General features: G+C 44.7%; 1 protein-coding gene across 1 annotated transcript in view; it reads left to right on the forward strand.

Moving 5' to 3' along the window:
* Positions 1-14,566, forward strand: part of HUNK (hormonally up-regulated Neu-associated kinase) — a 137,836-nt gene that overhangs the window by 89,452 nt on the left and 33,818 nt on the right. The window contains exon 6 of the mRNA XM_040227978.1: positions 11,378-11,513. Within this exon, the coding sequence (XP_040083912.1) occupies positions 11,378-11,513 (136 nt within the window). The remainder of the gene's footprint in view (positions 1-11,377; positions 11,514-14,566) is intronic.

Below are 14,566 nucleotides of genomic sequence, written 5' to 3' on the forward strand. Positions count from 1 at the left end.
ACCGTAAAGAACTATTAGTTTCATTCGAGTTTGTTCTGGGATTTGTTTAGCAATGTGAGTTTCCAAGTCTGTTCAAAAGCTTTTAAATATATATGGGTTTGGTTACTTGATTAGACCGAATCCTCAGGTGTGTTTGGAAATTACTCTCAAACTTTAGCTGGTTCACATTTCAGTAAACAGTTCATGTTAAGGTTTGGTTTCAGATTCAGGAAATGAGTGCAGTTTGTTCTTTTGTTTGGTTTGCAATTCACTTCAAGTTCCCGGCCTCCGCTTGGCCTTGATGGTCGTTTAATTGGCTCCTTAGAATAAACTCAGCTTCACTGAGATAAGGCATGTGGCCAAAAAAGAAAAAAAGGAGTGATTATTTGATTTCAACTTATGATACATGGTTCAAATATGGCATTTTTGTTTGACTACTATTAGGTTTTTGGTGTTTTTCTTTGCTTGAATTTATAAAGCATCCATGAAGCTGACCTAGAATTTATGCTTGCCAAATAGCACCCAAGCTGAAATGCATTCTTCTGTAATTATCTAATTTGGTTCATTCTTTCACCTCTGCTGAGGCGTGTTGAATCTCTGGAGGCTGAAAGCAAAGCAGGCATTACATACTTGGGAAGATGAGTTACGTTTCTGTTGTTATAAAAGGAATAGTTCTGCACTGAGACCTGTAACTTGGGGAGTTAGAAAATGTGCAAAATGTTGATCAAATTGTTTTGTTTAGGTTTTAGAGCCTGCCAGAATGTTGAAAGTGCTGCATTGGAAGCACTTTCGTTCATTCATATTTCACATTTATTCACTTATTCCGCAAGTCGATCCTGGGCATCAACTTGGTGCTAGAGATGTTCTAGGCACCAGGAAGACAAAACAGTCTCTATCTATCAGCAGAGGAGGCAAAAAATAACAGATAAACACATGTGATGTTTAGTAGCTTAAGTGTTCTAAAGAAAATTAGAAAGGGGCTTCCCCGGTGACTCCGAGGTAAAGAATCCACCTGCCAGTGCAGGAGACTCGGGTTCGATCCCTGGTCCGGGATGATCCCATCTGCCTCAAAGCAACTAAGCCCCTATACCACAGCTATGGAGCCTGTGCTCTAGAGCTGGAAACCGCAGCTCCCGAGTCCATGCACTGCAGCTCCTGAAGCCCACACGCCATAGAACCTCTGCTCCACAGAAGGAGAGGCCTGTGCACTGCAACTAGAGAAACGCCTGTGCAGCAATGAAGACCCAGAACAGCCAAAAATAGAGAAGGTAAACCAGGATGAGGGGACGGAGAATAAAGATACAGTTGGGTTTTTGTTTGTTTTTTAGCCACTTAAGGTTTATAAAAAACTTCTCTTTGTGGTGTAAGTGCGGACTCATACGCAGTTGTGAGAAATCCTGCAGAGATATGTTTACGCTTCACCCAGTTCCCCCTGTTGATAGGCTCTTAAACAACTGCAGTTTCGGGTTGCCACTAGGACACGGGTAAAAGCCGTTGACAGGTGAACATGCACTTGTGCTGGCGTGTATTTAATTCTCTGCAGTGTCGTCACCACATGTGTAGATTCATGTGATAATTAAGTCAAGATATGGAACAATTCCATGAACAGAATTCCTTATCTTACCCTTCTGTAGCCTCAGCCAGCTCCCTGCCTCCCACCTTGCCTAACCCCTGGCCACCACTAACCTGTTCTCCAATTCTGTAATTTTGTCTTTTCAAAAATCCAATATATTTGTACCTCTTCTTTTCACTTAGCATAATTCCTTTGGGATCCATCCAAGTTGTTTCACACACCAATGCTTTGTTTTTTTTTCTTGCTGAGTAGTAGTCCATGGTATAGATTTACCATAGTTTATGTATTTACCTACAGAAGTATACTGAGTTGTTTCCAGATACTATGAATAAATCTGCTGTCAATATTTATATCCAGGTTTTGTGAGAACATGTTTTCACTTGTCTGAGTGACATAGCTGGGTTGTATAATAAGCATATAATTGGTTTTATAAGCAACTGCTACATTTCTGTTCTGAGTGACTGTACCACTTTGTGTTCTTTCTAGCAAGGCATGAGTGATCCAGTTTCTCTGCATCCTTGACAGCATTTGATACTCTCACTGTTTTTAATTTTAGCCATTCTGATAGGGATATAATGATACCTCATTGTGGTAACAAGTAAGATTTAACACTTACAAATAAACGCAGTCTTTCAAGGTAGTCTCTTTAAGAGTTATATAATCATAGGACTGCCATCTTTCAGAGTGATTTTGAAGTTCCTCTTATTGTTCAGATCCTGTTTTGTCTAAAGTGTCCCAATACAAAGAATAATAGGAGGTAGGAGGTTGTTTCTAACTTCATGCCTGGAAAAAGCAGACAGTGTTCACTTTGAATTCCAGTGAGACCCTGAAGAGCTGGAGCTGCTTCTCATTGTACTTAGTCAGGATGCCTAAGTTATGCTGCAGTAACAAATAGCTCCCTGATCTCAGTGACATAAGACAACAAAGATTCTTTTCTTCTTGTTGGTTGTGCCATGTAGCATGCAGAATCTTAGCTCTCCAAGCAGGGATTGAACCTATACCCCCTGCCTTGGAAGCTCGGAGTCCTAACCACTGAACAACTAGGGAATTCAACCAAGATTCATATCTCATTCATGCTACATAGCTGTGGAGAGTTGGATCAAAAGTTGATCCCTCCCGGCTCATTCTTGTCAATCAGGCTCCCAGACCAATGGGGCAGCCACTATTTCAAATGTGTCTGATCTGTGCAGAGGGAAACAGAAATCTAGAAGGTCTCTTTTCAGCAGTGAAATCTCCCACCAACATTCTACTCATAACTTGTAACTTTCTAAAACATTTCACATGGCTTCACCCAGCTAAAGGAGCTGAGGAAAGGCAATCCTACCATGTGTCTGGAAGGTGAAAAGCCAGAAATATCTGATTAAGTGGCATTACTCGTGCGAGCCACAGGCTGTGGGAGGAGGGGTTCCCTGCCATCGGCACTGGGGTGGGTTGGGCAGCAGGGCAAGGACAGGCAGACTAAAACCACAAGAAAATCAGTTTCATTGCTTCTGAACCAACCTTGTTTTTATCCCAATACTATTACTCAACCTTAGCAGGCTAGGCTCTAGGTGCTTTCTTATTGGGACAATTAAATTTACCTTCAGAGAAGTAAAAGTTGCACCCTGAAAATCTCTTTTTTTTTAAAGTCCGAAGGGAACAAAAGAAATATTAGAAATGTTCCAAGCAGTTTTGGTATCACTGGAGTTGATATGCAGTCTCACGTAGCTCTTGCTTGGAACAGACAGTTTTAACATTGGCCTTAAACTCTGAACTGAACTTAAACTCTGTGTGTGCTTTTTAGAGACCTTCGTATCTGTACGGGACCTTATAGTCTTGATTGGTCAAGCATGACATGCATTTTTATATCTGATTTTATGAAATAGGAATTTGGACACACCCTCCTCCCCTTTTGACTTCTCTGATGGCTCAGTGGGAAAGAATCTGCCTGCGATGCAAGAGACCTGAATTCGATCCCTGGGTTGGGAAGATCCCCTGGAGAAGGGCATGGCAACCCCCTCCAGTATTCTTGCTTGGAGAATCTCATGGGCAGAGGAGCCTGATGGGACAGTCCATGGGATTGCAAAGAGTTAGACATAACTGAGCTACTAACACTTTCACTCCCCTCTTTTATTCTCTTACTATTCTGACACAGAGGATTAAAGCCTGAGATGAGTAGATGTTTCAGTTCAGTTCAGTTCAGTTCAGTCGCTGAGTCGTGTCCAACTCTTTGTGACCTCATAGACTGCAACACACCAGGCCTCCCTGTCCATCACCAACTCTCAGAGTCCACCCAAACCCATGACCATTGAGACGGCGATGCCATCCCACCATCTAATCCTCTGTTGTCCCCTTCTCCTCCTGCCTTCAATCTTTCCCAGCATCAGGGTCTTTTCAAATGAGTCAGTTCCTCGCATCAGGTGGCCAAAGGATTGGAGTTTCAGCTTCAGCATCAGTCCTTCCAATGAATATTCAGGACTGATCTCCAATAGTAAGATATGTAAATATCTACCCATCTCAGGCTTTAACCTTTTGTGCCAGGTTTGTGCTATCAAGCATAGTGTTGGCACATAGTATTTGTTCAAGGAATCTGAGTCCCTGGCCCTTGTGTTAAAGTGTGTGGTCTGGGAAGCCAGCCCACAGACTCATTTGGCTACTCAGCTATGAGATCTGGCCCAATCCAGTAGGGCCCAGAACTGCACCCTTGATGGTGAGGAAGCTCAGGTCATCTTCTCTGGTTTATAGAGTGAAGGACATGAGTTCTGGGGATCAGCCACTGCTTTCCATCAGCCCCCTGCTTCTCCAGCTCTTTGTTATTTGCACCCCAAGTTGACCACTTTTTCCTTCCACTGTGCTGGCCCACCCTCATCTGTGGTACCATGTGACACCAGCTTGTTCACATCCCAGAATACTAGCTTCCAGCAGCAGGAGTGGCTGCCGTTTATTGAATGGCCATGGGTAAGTGCTTTTCATAGCATCTTCTGTTCTCATAACAACTCTGTAAGTTAAGCTCTATTATTCCCAATTTATCAAGGAGGAAACTGAGTCCCAGCAAGATTATATAGCTTCTCCAGTTTTTTATTTACTTCCCCTTGACCCCCAAATCTGAACTTCCCTCCTGTACTGGGTTGCTTCTTTGAAAGTGAAAATGAAAGTCATTCAGCTGTGTCTGATTCTTTGCAACCCCATGGACTATACAGTCCATGGAATTCTCCAGGCCAGAATGCTGGAGTGGGTAGCCTTTCCCTTCTCCAGGGGATCTTCCCAACCCAGGAATCAAACTGGGGTCTCCTGCCTTGCAGGCGGATTCTTTACCAACTGAGCTATGTATAAAGGGTTGCTTTTCTATTTTTCCTTACTTTATTTTGTGAAAGATGTCCCTCCTCCCCTCCCCACCGCAGATTTGGCAGTGTTATCTGTTGTCCTCATGTTTTGAGTAATGTCAAAACCGAAATATCCAAATTGAGAATGTGCCATTTTATTAAGTGTCTCAACACATCTTTATTACTTTATATCACTCATACTTGTAATGGTCTCTCCACATCTACTGTATAACAGTACTTTTTTTTAGATGAAGTTGGAAGAATTTTTGCCAAATTTGAGCTGAAAAAGAGCACAGTGTTATTGCCCTTTGAGTCTGTTCTGCATGCCTTCCAAGAACCGTCCCTCTTCCCCACCATGTAGTTTGAAAGCTTAAGCTGTTGGGATCTTTCCAGTTCTGGCTTCCAGAGTTTCTCTTTGTGCTTGTTGGTGCTTGTACATCACAGAGTCGTGAATGCCTTTCACAGCTTCCATGTTTACCTTTTCATTACTGCTACACCTCAAAGAAAACATTTTGAACACATTCCATATACTCACTTTAGATCAAGCGGGTTTTGCCCCATGAAGTCACCGAGGTGATGCTAAAGGCGGGATGTTAGCATCTGCGAGGGATGTGGCAGTGCCAGTTGATTTTACGTGAAAAGATGCTCAGCATCACTCATTATTAGAGAGATGCAAATCAAAGCGACAGTGAGGTATCCCCTCACACTGGTCAGAATGGCCATCATCAAAGAGTCTACAAATAATAAATGCTGGAGAGCGTGTGGGAAAAAAGGAACCATCCCACACTGTTGGTAGGAATGTGAATTGGTGCAGCCACTACGGAGAACAGTAGAGAGGTTCCCTAAAAACTAAAACTAGAGTTCTTACCATGCGTGTGTGTGTGCTCTCACTTCAGTCGTGTTTGACTCTGCGACCCTCTGGACTGTAGCCCACCAGGCTGCCATGTCCATGGGATTCTCCAGGCAAGAATACTGAAGTGGGTTGCCATGCCCTCCTTCAGGAGATCTTCCCGACCCAGGGATCGAACCTCCATCTCCTGGGTTGCCTGCATCATAGGTGGTTTCTTTACCCCCAAGCCACTGGGGAAGCCAGAATTACCATATGATCCATCAATCCCACTCCTGGGCATGTATCTGGAGAATACTCTAATTTGAAAAGATACATGTTTGTAGCAGTATTATTTACAATAACCAAGACAAGGAAGCGACCTAAATGTTCATTGACAGATGACTGGATAAAGAAATTGTGATACACACACACACACACACACACCACACACTGGAATGCTACTTAGACATAAAAAGGAAGGAAATAATGCCATTGTAGCAACTTGGGTAGGCCCAGAGATTATCATAAAAAGTCAGACAGCTAGAGACAAATATCATATGATATCACTTATATGTGAAATCTAAAAAAAAAATGATTTAAATGAATTTATTTATAAAACAGAAACAGATTCACAGACATGGAAAACAAACTTATGGTTACCAAAGGGCAAAGGGAGGAGAGATAATTAGGAGTTTGGGATTAACAGATACACACGACTATATATAAAATAAACAAGGTCCTACTGTATAGCACAGGGAACTATAGTCATTATCTTATAATAAACTATAATGATGAGAATCTAAAAAAGAATTTATATAGATAGGGTAAAAAGGATTTCCGAGAAGCCTCAATCATCAAATAATTGTTGTTGCTGCTTTCTCCTGGGAGCTGATGGGGAAGGAGCCTCTGGTATAGGTGAGATCTCTCTCAGCATCCCACGGGCTGCAATAGAATAAAGAATTTGATGGCTTTGCCTGCCTCATGGGGCTCTTTCCCAAGGCACGGGGTCATGGAGCTCACACAAGCCAGCCCAGGCTCCAGAAAGCTGATGCTTGGAGAAAACAGGTTTTGCATTGGAGGAGTGTGTACCTCCTGTGACACGGGGTGCAGAGAGGGACCACACCCTGGGTGGGTCATCCCTGTGCCTGGCTCTGAATGGAGACCCCAAGCGCTAGCTTAGAAGTGCTGGGTGGGATGTGTAGCATGGCCCCCACAGCTTTCCAGAACAGTGGAAAATATTTTTATGCCTTTTGCTCATGAGTCATAGGGATATTCAAGACCCTCACACAGACTTCAAAGAGCTCCAAAGATGTTTTCAAAATCCTTTTTGGATACTAATGCAATATTTGTAATGTCCAAAGAAAGAAAATTCACTGGTAGAGATCTGAACTAAAATTACTTGTGCTCATCAGCAATTTGTGATGGCGCAGAGTGCTTGGTTCTGAAAATAGAACAAAAACTCACATCCAGTCTGTTCTTAGCTCTTCGGGGTAAAATCATACTCTGAAAAAGCATGGGTTGCTGTTTAGGTCCTTTGAGGGTAAGCAACAGAGATGTCCAGTTTTCTGCTGATGGGTGGGGCTGGTTCCCTCCCTGTAGTTTGGCAGGGGTAATGGCAACCTCTTTCAAAAGTACTTAGGCCAGTACACCATGGCTCCTGGAACTGTCCTCTTCACTGCCCCTGACCCGCGGAAGGCCAGTGTCTTCCCATGCCTCTGCTGGAGACTCCTAGACACTCACAGTAACTCTGGCTTAGTCTCTTGTGGGGTCACTGCTCCTTTCTCCTGGGTCCTGGTGTGCACAAGGTTTTGTTTGTACCTTCTAAGAGTCTGTTTCCCTAGTCCTGTGGAAGTTCTGTAATCAAATCCCACTGGCCGTCAAGTCAAATTCCCTGGGGGTTCTCAGTCCCTTTGCCAGATACCCAGGTTGGGAAGTCTGCTTTGGACCCTAGAACTTTTGCAGCAGTGAGAGAACTTCTTTGGGATAACTGTTCTCCGGTTTGTGGGTTGTCTGGTTGGCAGCTCTATGGTGGGGCTGATGGCGACCTCCTCCAAGAGGACTTAAGCCACATGCTGCACCTCCAAAGCCTGCTGCAGCCAGAGCCCCTGTCCCCATGGCAGGCCACTGCTGACCCATGCCTGCACAGGAGACATGCAAACACTCAAAGGCAGGTCTGGCCCAGTCTCTTGTGGAGTCTCTGGGTTTGGGTCCTGGTGCGCACAAGCTTTTGTTTGAGCCCTCCGAGTATCTCTGGTGGCTATGGGGTTTAATTCTAAACACTATTTCACCCCTCCTACTGTCTTGTTGGAGCTTCTCCTTTGCCCTTGGATGTGGGATATCTTTTTTTGGTGGGATCCAACATTCTCCTGTTGATGACAATATTGATCAAGAAGATAGCAGAGAAGTACTTGTGGAAAATTCTTCATGAAATGGGAATACCAGATCACCTTACCTGCCTCCTGAGAAACTGTATGCAGGTCAAGAAGCAACAGTTAGAGCTGGACATGGAACAACAGACTAGTCCCAAATTGGGAAAGGATACGTCTGTATATTGTCACCCTGCTTATTTAACTTATATGCAGAGTACATAATGAGAAACGCTGGGCTGGATGAAGCACAAGCTGGAATCAAGATTGCCAGGAGAAACGTCTGTAACCTCAGATATGCAGATGACACCACCCTTATGGCAGAAAGTGAAGAGGAACTAAAAAGCCTCTTGATGAAAGTGAAAGAGGAGAGTGAAAAAGTTGGCTTAAAACTCAGCATTCAAAAAACTAAGATCATGGCATCTGGTCCCATCTCTTCATGGCAAATAGATGGAGAAACAGTGGAAACAGTGAGAGACTTTATTTTGGGGGTCTCCAAAATCACTGCAGATGGTGACTGCAGCTATGAAATTAAAAGACGCTTGCTCCTTGGAAGAAGAGTTATGACCAATCTAGACAGCATATTAAAAAGCAGAGGCATTACTTTGCCAACAAAGGTCCGTCTAGTCAAAGCTATGGTTTATCCATTAGTCATGTATGGATGTAAGAGTTGGACCATAAAGAAGGCTGAGCACCAAAGAATTGATGCTTTTGAGCTGTGATGTTGGAGAAGACTCTTTAGAATCCCTTGGACTGCAAGGAGATCCAGCCTGTCAATCCTAAAGGAGATCAGTCCTGAATATTCATTGGAAGCGCTGATGCTGAAGCTCCAATACTTTGGCCACCTGATGCGAAGACTGACTCATTGGAAAAGACCCTGATGCCGGGAAAGATTGAGGGCAGGAGGGGATGACAAGGGAGTGATGACAAGATGACAAGAAGAGACAAGAAGATGACACAGAGGACAAGATGGTTGGATGGCATCACTGACTCGATGGATGTGAGTTTCGTGATGGACAGGGAGGCCCGGCGTGCTGCAGTCTATGGGGATGCAAAGAGTCGGACACAGCTGAGCAACTGAACAATGACAACAGCAGAGATGTCTGAGAAACATCATTAACTGAAGAGTCTCCTGGTTTCAACTCATTATGCTCACAGTTTTTTTTTCTTTGACCGACAGATGCCCTGATTAAGCATCCAAATGACCTTACAATATAGGGAAGTGGAGAGAAGGGAGGTGGAGGTTCCAACAAGAGAGACCCCTCTTTCATAGCCCCATTTGCTCTTCAGAGCACTGAAGAACATTGTAGAAAACTTGTATTTGGAGACCCAGCTATAAAACTTAGAATATTAAATACCTCTCATGTCTGCTTTGTCATCTACACATATATTTTTACCCACTGCATTCTCAAAAGGAAATGGCCTTCCAGTGGCCTCATCCACTGCTTGGAAACCTTCGTGGAGGGGTTACCTGGTGGCCTGACCTAGCAAAAAGGTTTTTCTTTGGGGTTGGTTCTGGCATCAGAGTTAGCCCCTCTTGACAGCTTCATTTTTACCCTGCAAAGATGGTTGACCGTAATACCCATCATGCTTCAAAGGACAGTTTTAAAATGACAACTGAAGCCTGTGAGAAAGTGACAATTTTTATGACTTTTCTTTGAAAGGTTAGATTATCTTGTTGCTATTGTTCAGTCGCCAAGTCATGTCCAACTTTTTTGCAGCCCCTTGGACTGCAGCACGCCAGGCTCCTCTGTCCTTGACTATCTCTCGGAGCTAGCTCAAATTCATGTTCATTGAATCGGTGATGCCATCCAATCATCTCATCCTCTGTCACAGCCTTCTTCTGCCCTCAATCTTTGCCAGCATCAGGGTCTTTTTCAATGAGTTGGCTCTTTGCATCAAGTGGCCTAAGTATTGGAGCTTCAGTTTCAGCATCAGTTCTTCTAATGAGTATTCAGGGGTGATTTCCTGTAAGATTGATTGGTTTGATCTCCTTGCTTTCCAAGGAACTCTCAAGAGTCTTCTCCAACACCACAGTTTGAAAACATCAATTCTTTAGTGCCCTGCTTTCTTTATGGTCCATTTCTCATATTTGTACATGACTACTGGAAAGACAATAGCCTTAACTATATGGATTATCTTAGGAATCTAAAAAATAGCTTTAGAGAAAAAGATTTAAAAAGTTTGGTGGCCAAGCAAATTAAGATTAGTTTCCACAAAGTTTTATTTGGTATATTGGAAATGGGATATCATGTACAAAGTTCCATAAAAGAGTATTTTTTCTATTGCAAGGGTACTATCACAGTGCTTTATAAAATGAGTATACATAAGAAAATATCCTGGTCCTCAAACTCAAGCAAGAGAGAGCATCTTCATTTTCAGAAAATCCCTGGCAGTCTTTGTCTATATGAAGACCTGCATATTCTCATGCTCAACAGTTTTGGAGCCTGTGACCTTCATGTGCATCATGACCGTTTTCTTTAGTCTAGTATTCTTGTCTCCATTGTTAGAATCTTAAAGGATGCATGCGTAGCACAGGGAGCTCTACTCAGTATTTTACAATCATCTATAAGGGAAATGAATCTGGAAAAGAATCTGAGTCTTGGTTGTGGCATGCGTGATCTTTTAGTTGTGGCATGTGGGGTCTAGTTCCTTGACAAGGGATTGAACCCAGGCCGTCTGCACTGGGAGAGCACAGAGTCTTAGTTGCTGGACTGCCAGGGAATTCCATATATATATATACATATATATATATATACATATATGTATATATATATATATATATATATGGTGGTTTAGACGCTAAGTCATGTCCAACTCTTTGTGACCCCATGGACTGTAACCCACTGGGCTCCTTGGTCCATGGGATTCTCCAGGCAGGAGTACTGGAGTGGGTTGCCACGCCCTCCTCCAGGGGATCTTCCCGACCCAGGGGTCGAACCGGCATCTCTCACGTCTCCTGCATTGGCAGGTGGGTTCTTTACCACTAGTGCCACCTGAAAGGCCCACGTATAAATTCCTTAAAACCTACCCTGAGACCCAGCGCTGTCCTTTTACATTCGTCCACTCCTCTTTGGCTCACCTTTAGTGGTGAACCACAAGAGAGACCACAAGGGGTTTGGGGAAGGATGGTATGTGGGGAGATCCATGCCAGTTCCTGTTTACCATGTTCCAGATACCTCCTTGGACAGATATCTTATACTCTGGACGGGTGGCCCCCCAAGATCCAGAAAATAGATGAGCAGTGGCCTGGGAGGTGTGGTGGGTCACCTGCCTTGGTCTGCCTTCAGCCTGTAACACGTGTGACATTTGCCCAATGTCTTCACAGGAGCCGTGAACTTCCTGCGTTCTCTCCTGGAACCAGATCCTGTGAAGAGGCCCAACATTCAGCAGGCACTGGCAAATCGCTGGCTGAATGAGAATTACGTGGGCAAAGTGCCGTGTAACATCACCTATCCCAACAGGTACTAAGTGCACGCAGAGGGACCCCTCCTCAGGCGAGATGGGGCCTGTCTTACAAGCCCTGAATAGTTGTGGACAGGATGCTCTCTGTGACTCAAGGGAAGGGCACATCTTCTCTTGGCTGCCCTGCCACTCTCTGCACCCACAGGTCTGCACGTGGGGCTCCCCTCCATGCAGGGCCATCCCACATGGTTGTGCAGAGTGCACCCTTCAGGGGCAGCTGCCGGAGGGTACATGGGGGCTGAAGTCCAGGCTACTCTCCTCAAACCTGCTGCTGAAGGCCTGTGTCTTTCTTGAGCGGCGCCTCTTTCTAATTCACACAGAGGGACTGTTTAGACGAGCTAAGGCCTGAGTGAGCAAATGAGTGTGAGTGTGTGTGTGTGTGTGTGTCTGAGTATGCCTGTTTGTCAGTGTCTGTGTGTAAGTGTATGTGTTTCAGTATGTGAATCTGTGAGTGTGTGAGGGTATGTGAGTGTGTATGAGTGTCTGTTGGAGTGTCTGTTTGTGTGTCTATTTGAGTGTGTGTGTGTCTGAGTATGCCTGTTTGTGTGTGTGAGTGTATGTGTTTCAGTGTGTGAATCTGTGTTGAGTGTGTGACGGTATGTGAGTATGCATGTGTCTGTTGGAGTGTCTGTGAGTGTATCTGTTTGAGAGTGTGTATGAGTGTGTGTGTGTGTTCCACTCAAGAGCTGTCCTGCCAGCATCGGCTGGAATCCAGCGGAATTGCCCCCGTTCCTTCAAAATGACCCACAGGCTCCTCTTCTGCCACCTCTTTGCTCTGATGTTTGTTTCAGCCCCGAGTCCATGCTCTGAAATGTTGGGGGCAGGAAGAAAGGCAGGAAAGGCTTCAGCCCGTGTTTCCCTGTGCCATTTGCTCGAGAAGGAGTCCATGAGGAAGCTTCCAGGCAGGAGCCCACAGTATGGAAACACGGAGGGACACCTTGTGATGGCCCACGTGTCCCCGAGTGGGGGTATCGACTACAGACTTGGAAACAAGTACAGGAAAATCCTGGGCTTCCCTGGTGGCTCAGACAGTCAAGAATCTGTCTGCAATGCCAGAGACCCGGATTTGATCCCTGGGTTGGGAAGATCCCCTGGAGAAGGGAAAGGCTACCCACTCCGGAATTCTTTTCCTGGAGAACCCCATGGACAGAGGAGCCTGGAGGGTGACATGGGGTGGCAAAGAGTCACACAGGAAAATCCTTCCTTGCACTTTTCCCCTACTCGTTTGACATACTGCTCACTAGTCTGAGTTGGGGGAATAAGGACCCTCCCCTTGGTGACTTTATTTTGTAAAAAAATTTTTTAAAGATTTTTTTTTTTAATGTGGACCATTATTTTTTAAAGTCTTTAATGAATCTGCTACAATACTGCTTCTGTGCTATGTTTTGGATTTTTCTTGGCTGAGGCATGTGGGATCCCAGCTCCTTGACCAGGGATGGAACCTGCACTCCCTGCCTTGGAAGGCATAGCCCCAACCACTGGACCACCAGGGAAGCCCCCCACCCTTTGGTGGCTTTAGAGCAAACGTGAAGACCCCAGGGGTCAAATACCTTCCAGGACTGAGACCCACCTAGAGTCCTTCTTCCTTCAGACCTAGAGGAGTCTGCACGTTCTAGATCTGAAGCCCAGGTGACGATGTGGGAGCCGCTGAAGAAAGGAGACTCGTAGAGCAGTGACAGGGCAGGGAAGGGGTTGACGTCCGCCCAGGACGGTCTGGAAACAGGCCCTGAGCCCTAAGAAAGCTGCAGCACTGGCTTCTCCAAACAAGAGGGGCAGGCAGAGCTCCATCTTGGGGAGGAGGCTCTGAGGGGCTTCCTAGGGCATGGGTGGACAGTGCTGGGACCTGCAACCTGGCTCCTGGGCCCCATTGACACTTGCCTTGGCCAGAGAGAGCTGCCATCTAGAATTCTAGCCTTTGACTCATGAGAGGTAATTTAAACAAAGTCTAGGGGACTTGGGTTACCAAGGGAACCTGGAAACAGACTGCTGGTTTCCAGCGCTGGCTCATTGTGGGCTAGTACCTGAAATAGACACCAGAAATATTAGCCCAACGTGAGATGGAAAGCAAAGCCAAGGGGCCGAGCCTCATTACCAGGCTCACGCTGCCTGGCAGTACACAGCTATGCTCTCTATAAGGGAGCAGGCACCAGTGGCGGCCAAATGAGTCATTAACCTAATGTAATCACCATCTAAATTAGCAGACTCAACCCCCTCAGTGCAGCAGGTGTTGAAGGGCGTGAAGCAGCTATTATAGATACAGCCCTCCCTCCTTGCCGGTTGCATCTTCATTCAGAGATTCATGCCTGGCTCATTTTGTCACTTCTCCACGGGTTATAAACAGCCTTTTGTAGATTAAATCTTAAATTCTAGTTACCTGTACTGGCTCTGCCAGTTTGGTCCTTTTTGCATTTGGACTTGATCAAAGGCATAAAGGCTGTTCAAGATCTAGTTGGGTAGATTGTAAAAATGATTGAGAACTTGCATATGAAGGAAAGCAGCAGCTCAATGCCTTCTCTTTAGGTAAGGCTCATTACTCATTTAATGAGGCAAATCAATGTCCAATTTTTCGAGGCAAACCAATGTCCAATTTTTAAAGTAATGAAACCAGAAATCTAAACTATTAGAAAAGACACATCTTCCTTAGTCTTTATTTTGAAAAAGATAGAATGAAAAAAAAAAAAAGTGCCCTTGATAATTATTTTTCTGAATTTACCAGGACACAGATAAACAAGATAAAAACATGCAACCGGAAAAAGGAATATTTTCTTTTTGAAGTCTGTTTTATAGCTTCTCAACGTACGTAGCCCCAGATTTAATTATTTTAGATATTGTCAGCGTTTTACTGTTGGGAAAGAGAGAAAATAAAGTTCTCATGTTTTCTATCACTGTTCTGTAAAGCCTTCTGTTAATTCATTCAAGCCTCTGAGTTGACCTGCAAGAGGCAAGAAGAAAATATCTTTAAAAGGAAACTGTTTATAATAAGCTCATGCCAGTCAGTTACAGATGTCTGCTGTATACCAGGCTCACGTCTCTGTTCTGGCAGCAGACTTTT

This window comes from Oryx dammah, unplaced genomic scaffold, assembly GCF_014754425.2.
Source record: "Oryx dammah isolate SB20612 unplaced genomic scaffold, SCBI_Odam_1.1 HiC_scaffold_2, whole genome shotgun sequence".
Classification (NCBI taxonomy): Eukaryota; Metazoa; Chordata; class Mammalia; order Artiodactyla; family Bovidae; genus Oryx; species Oryx dammah.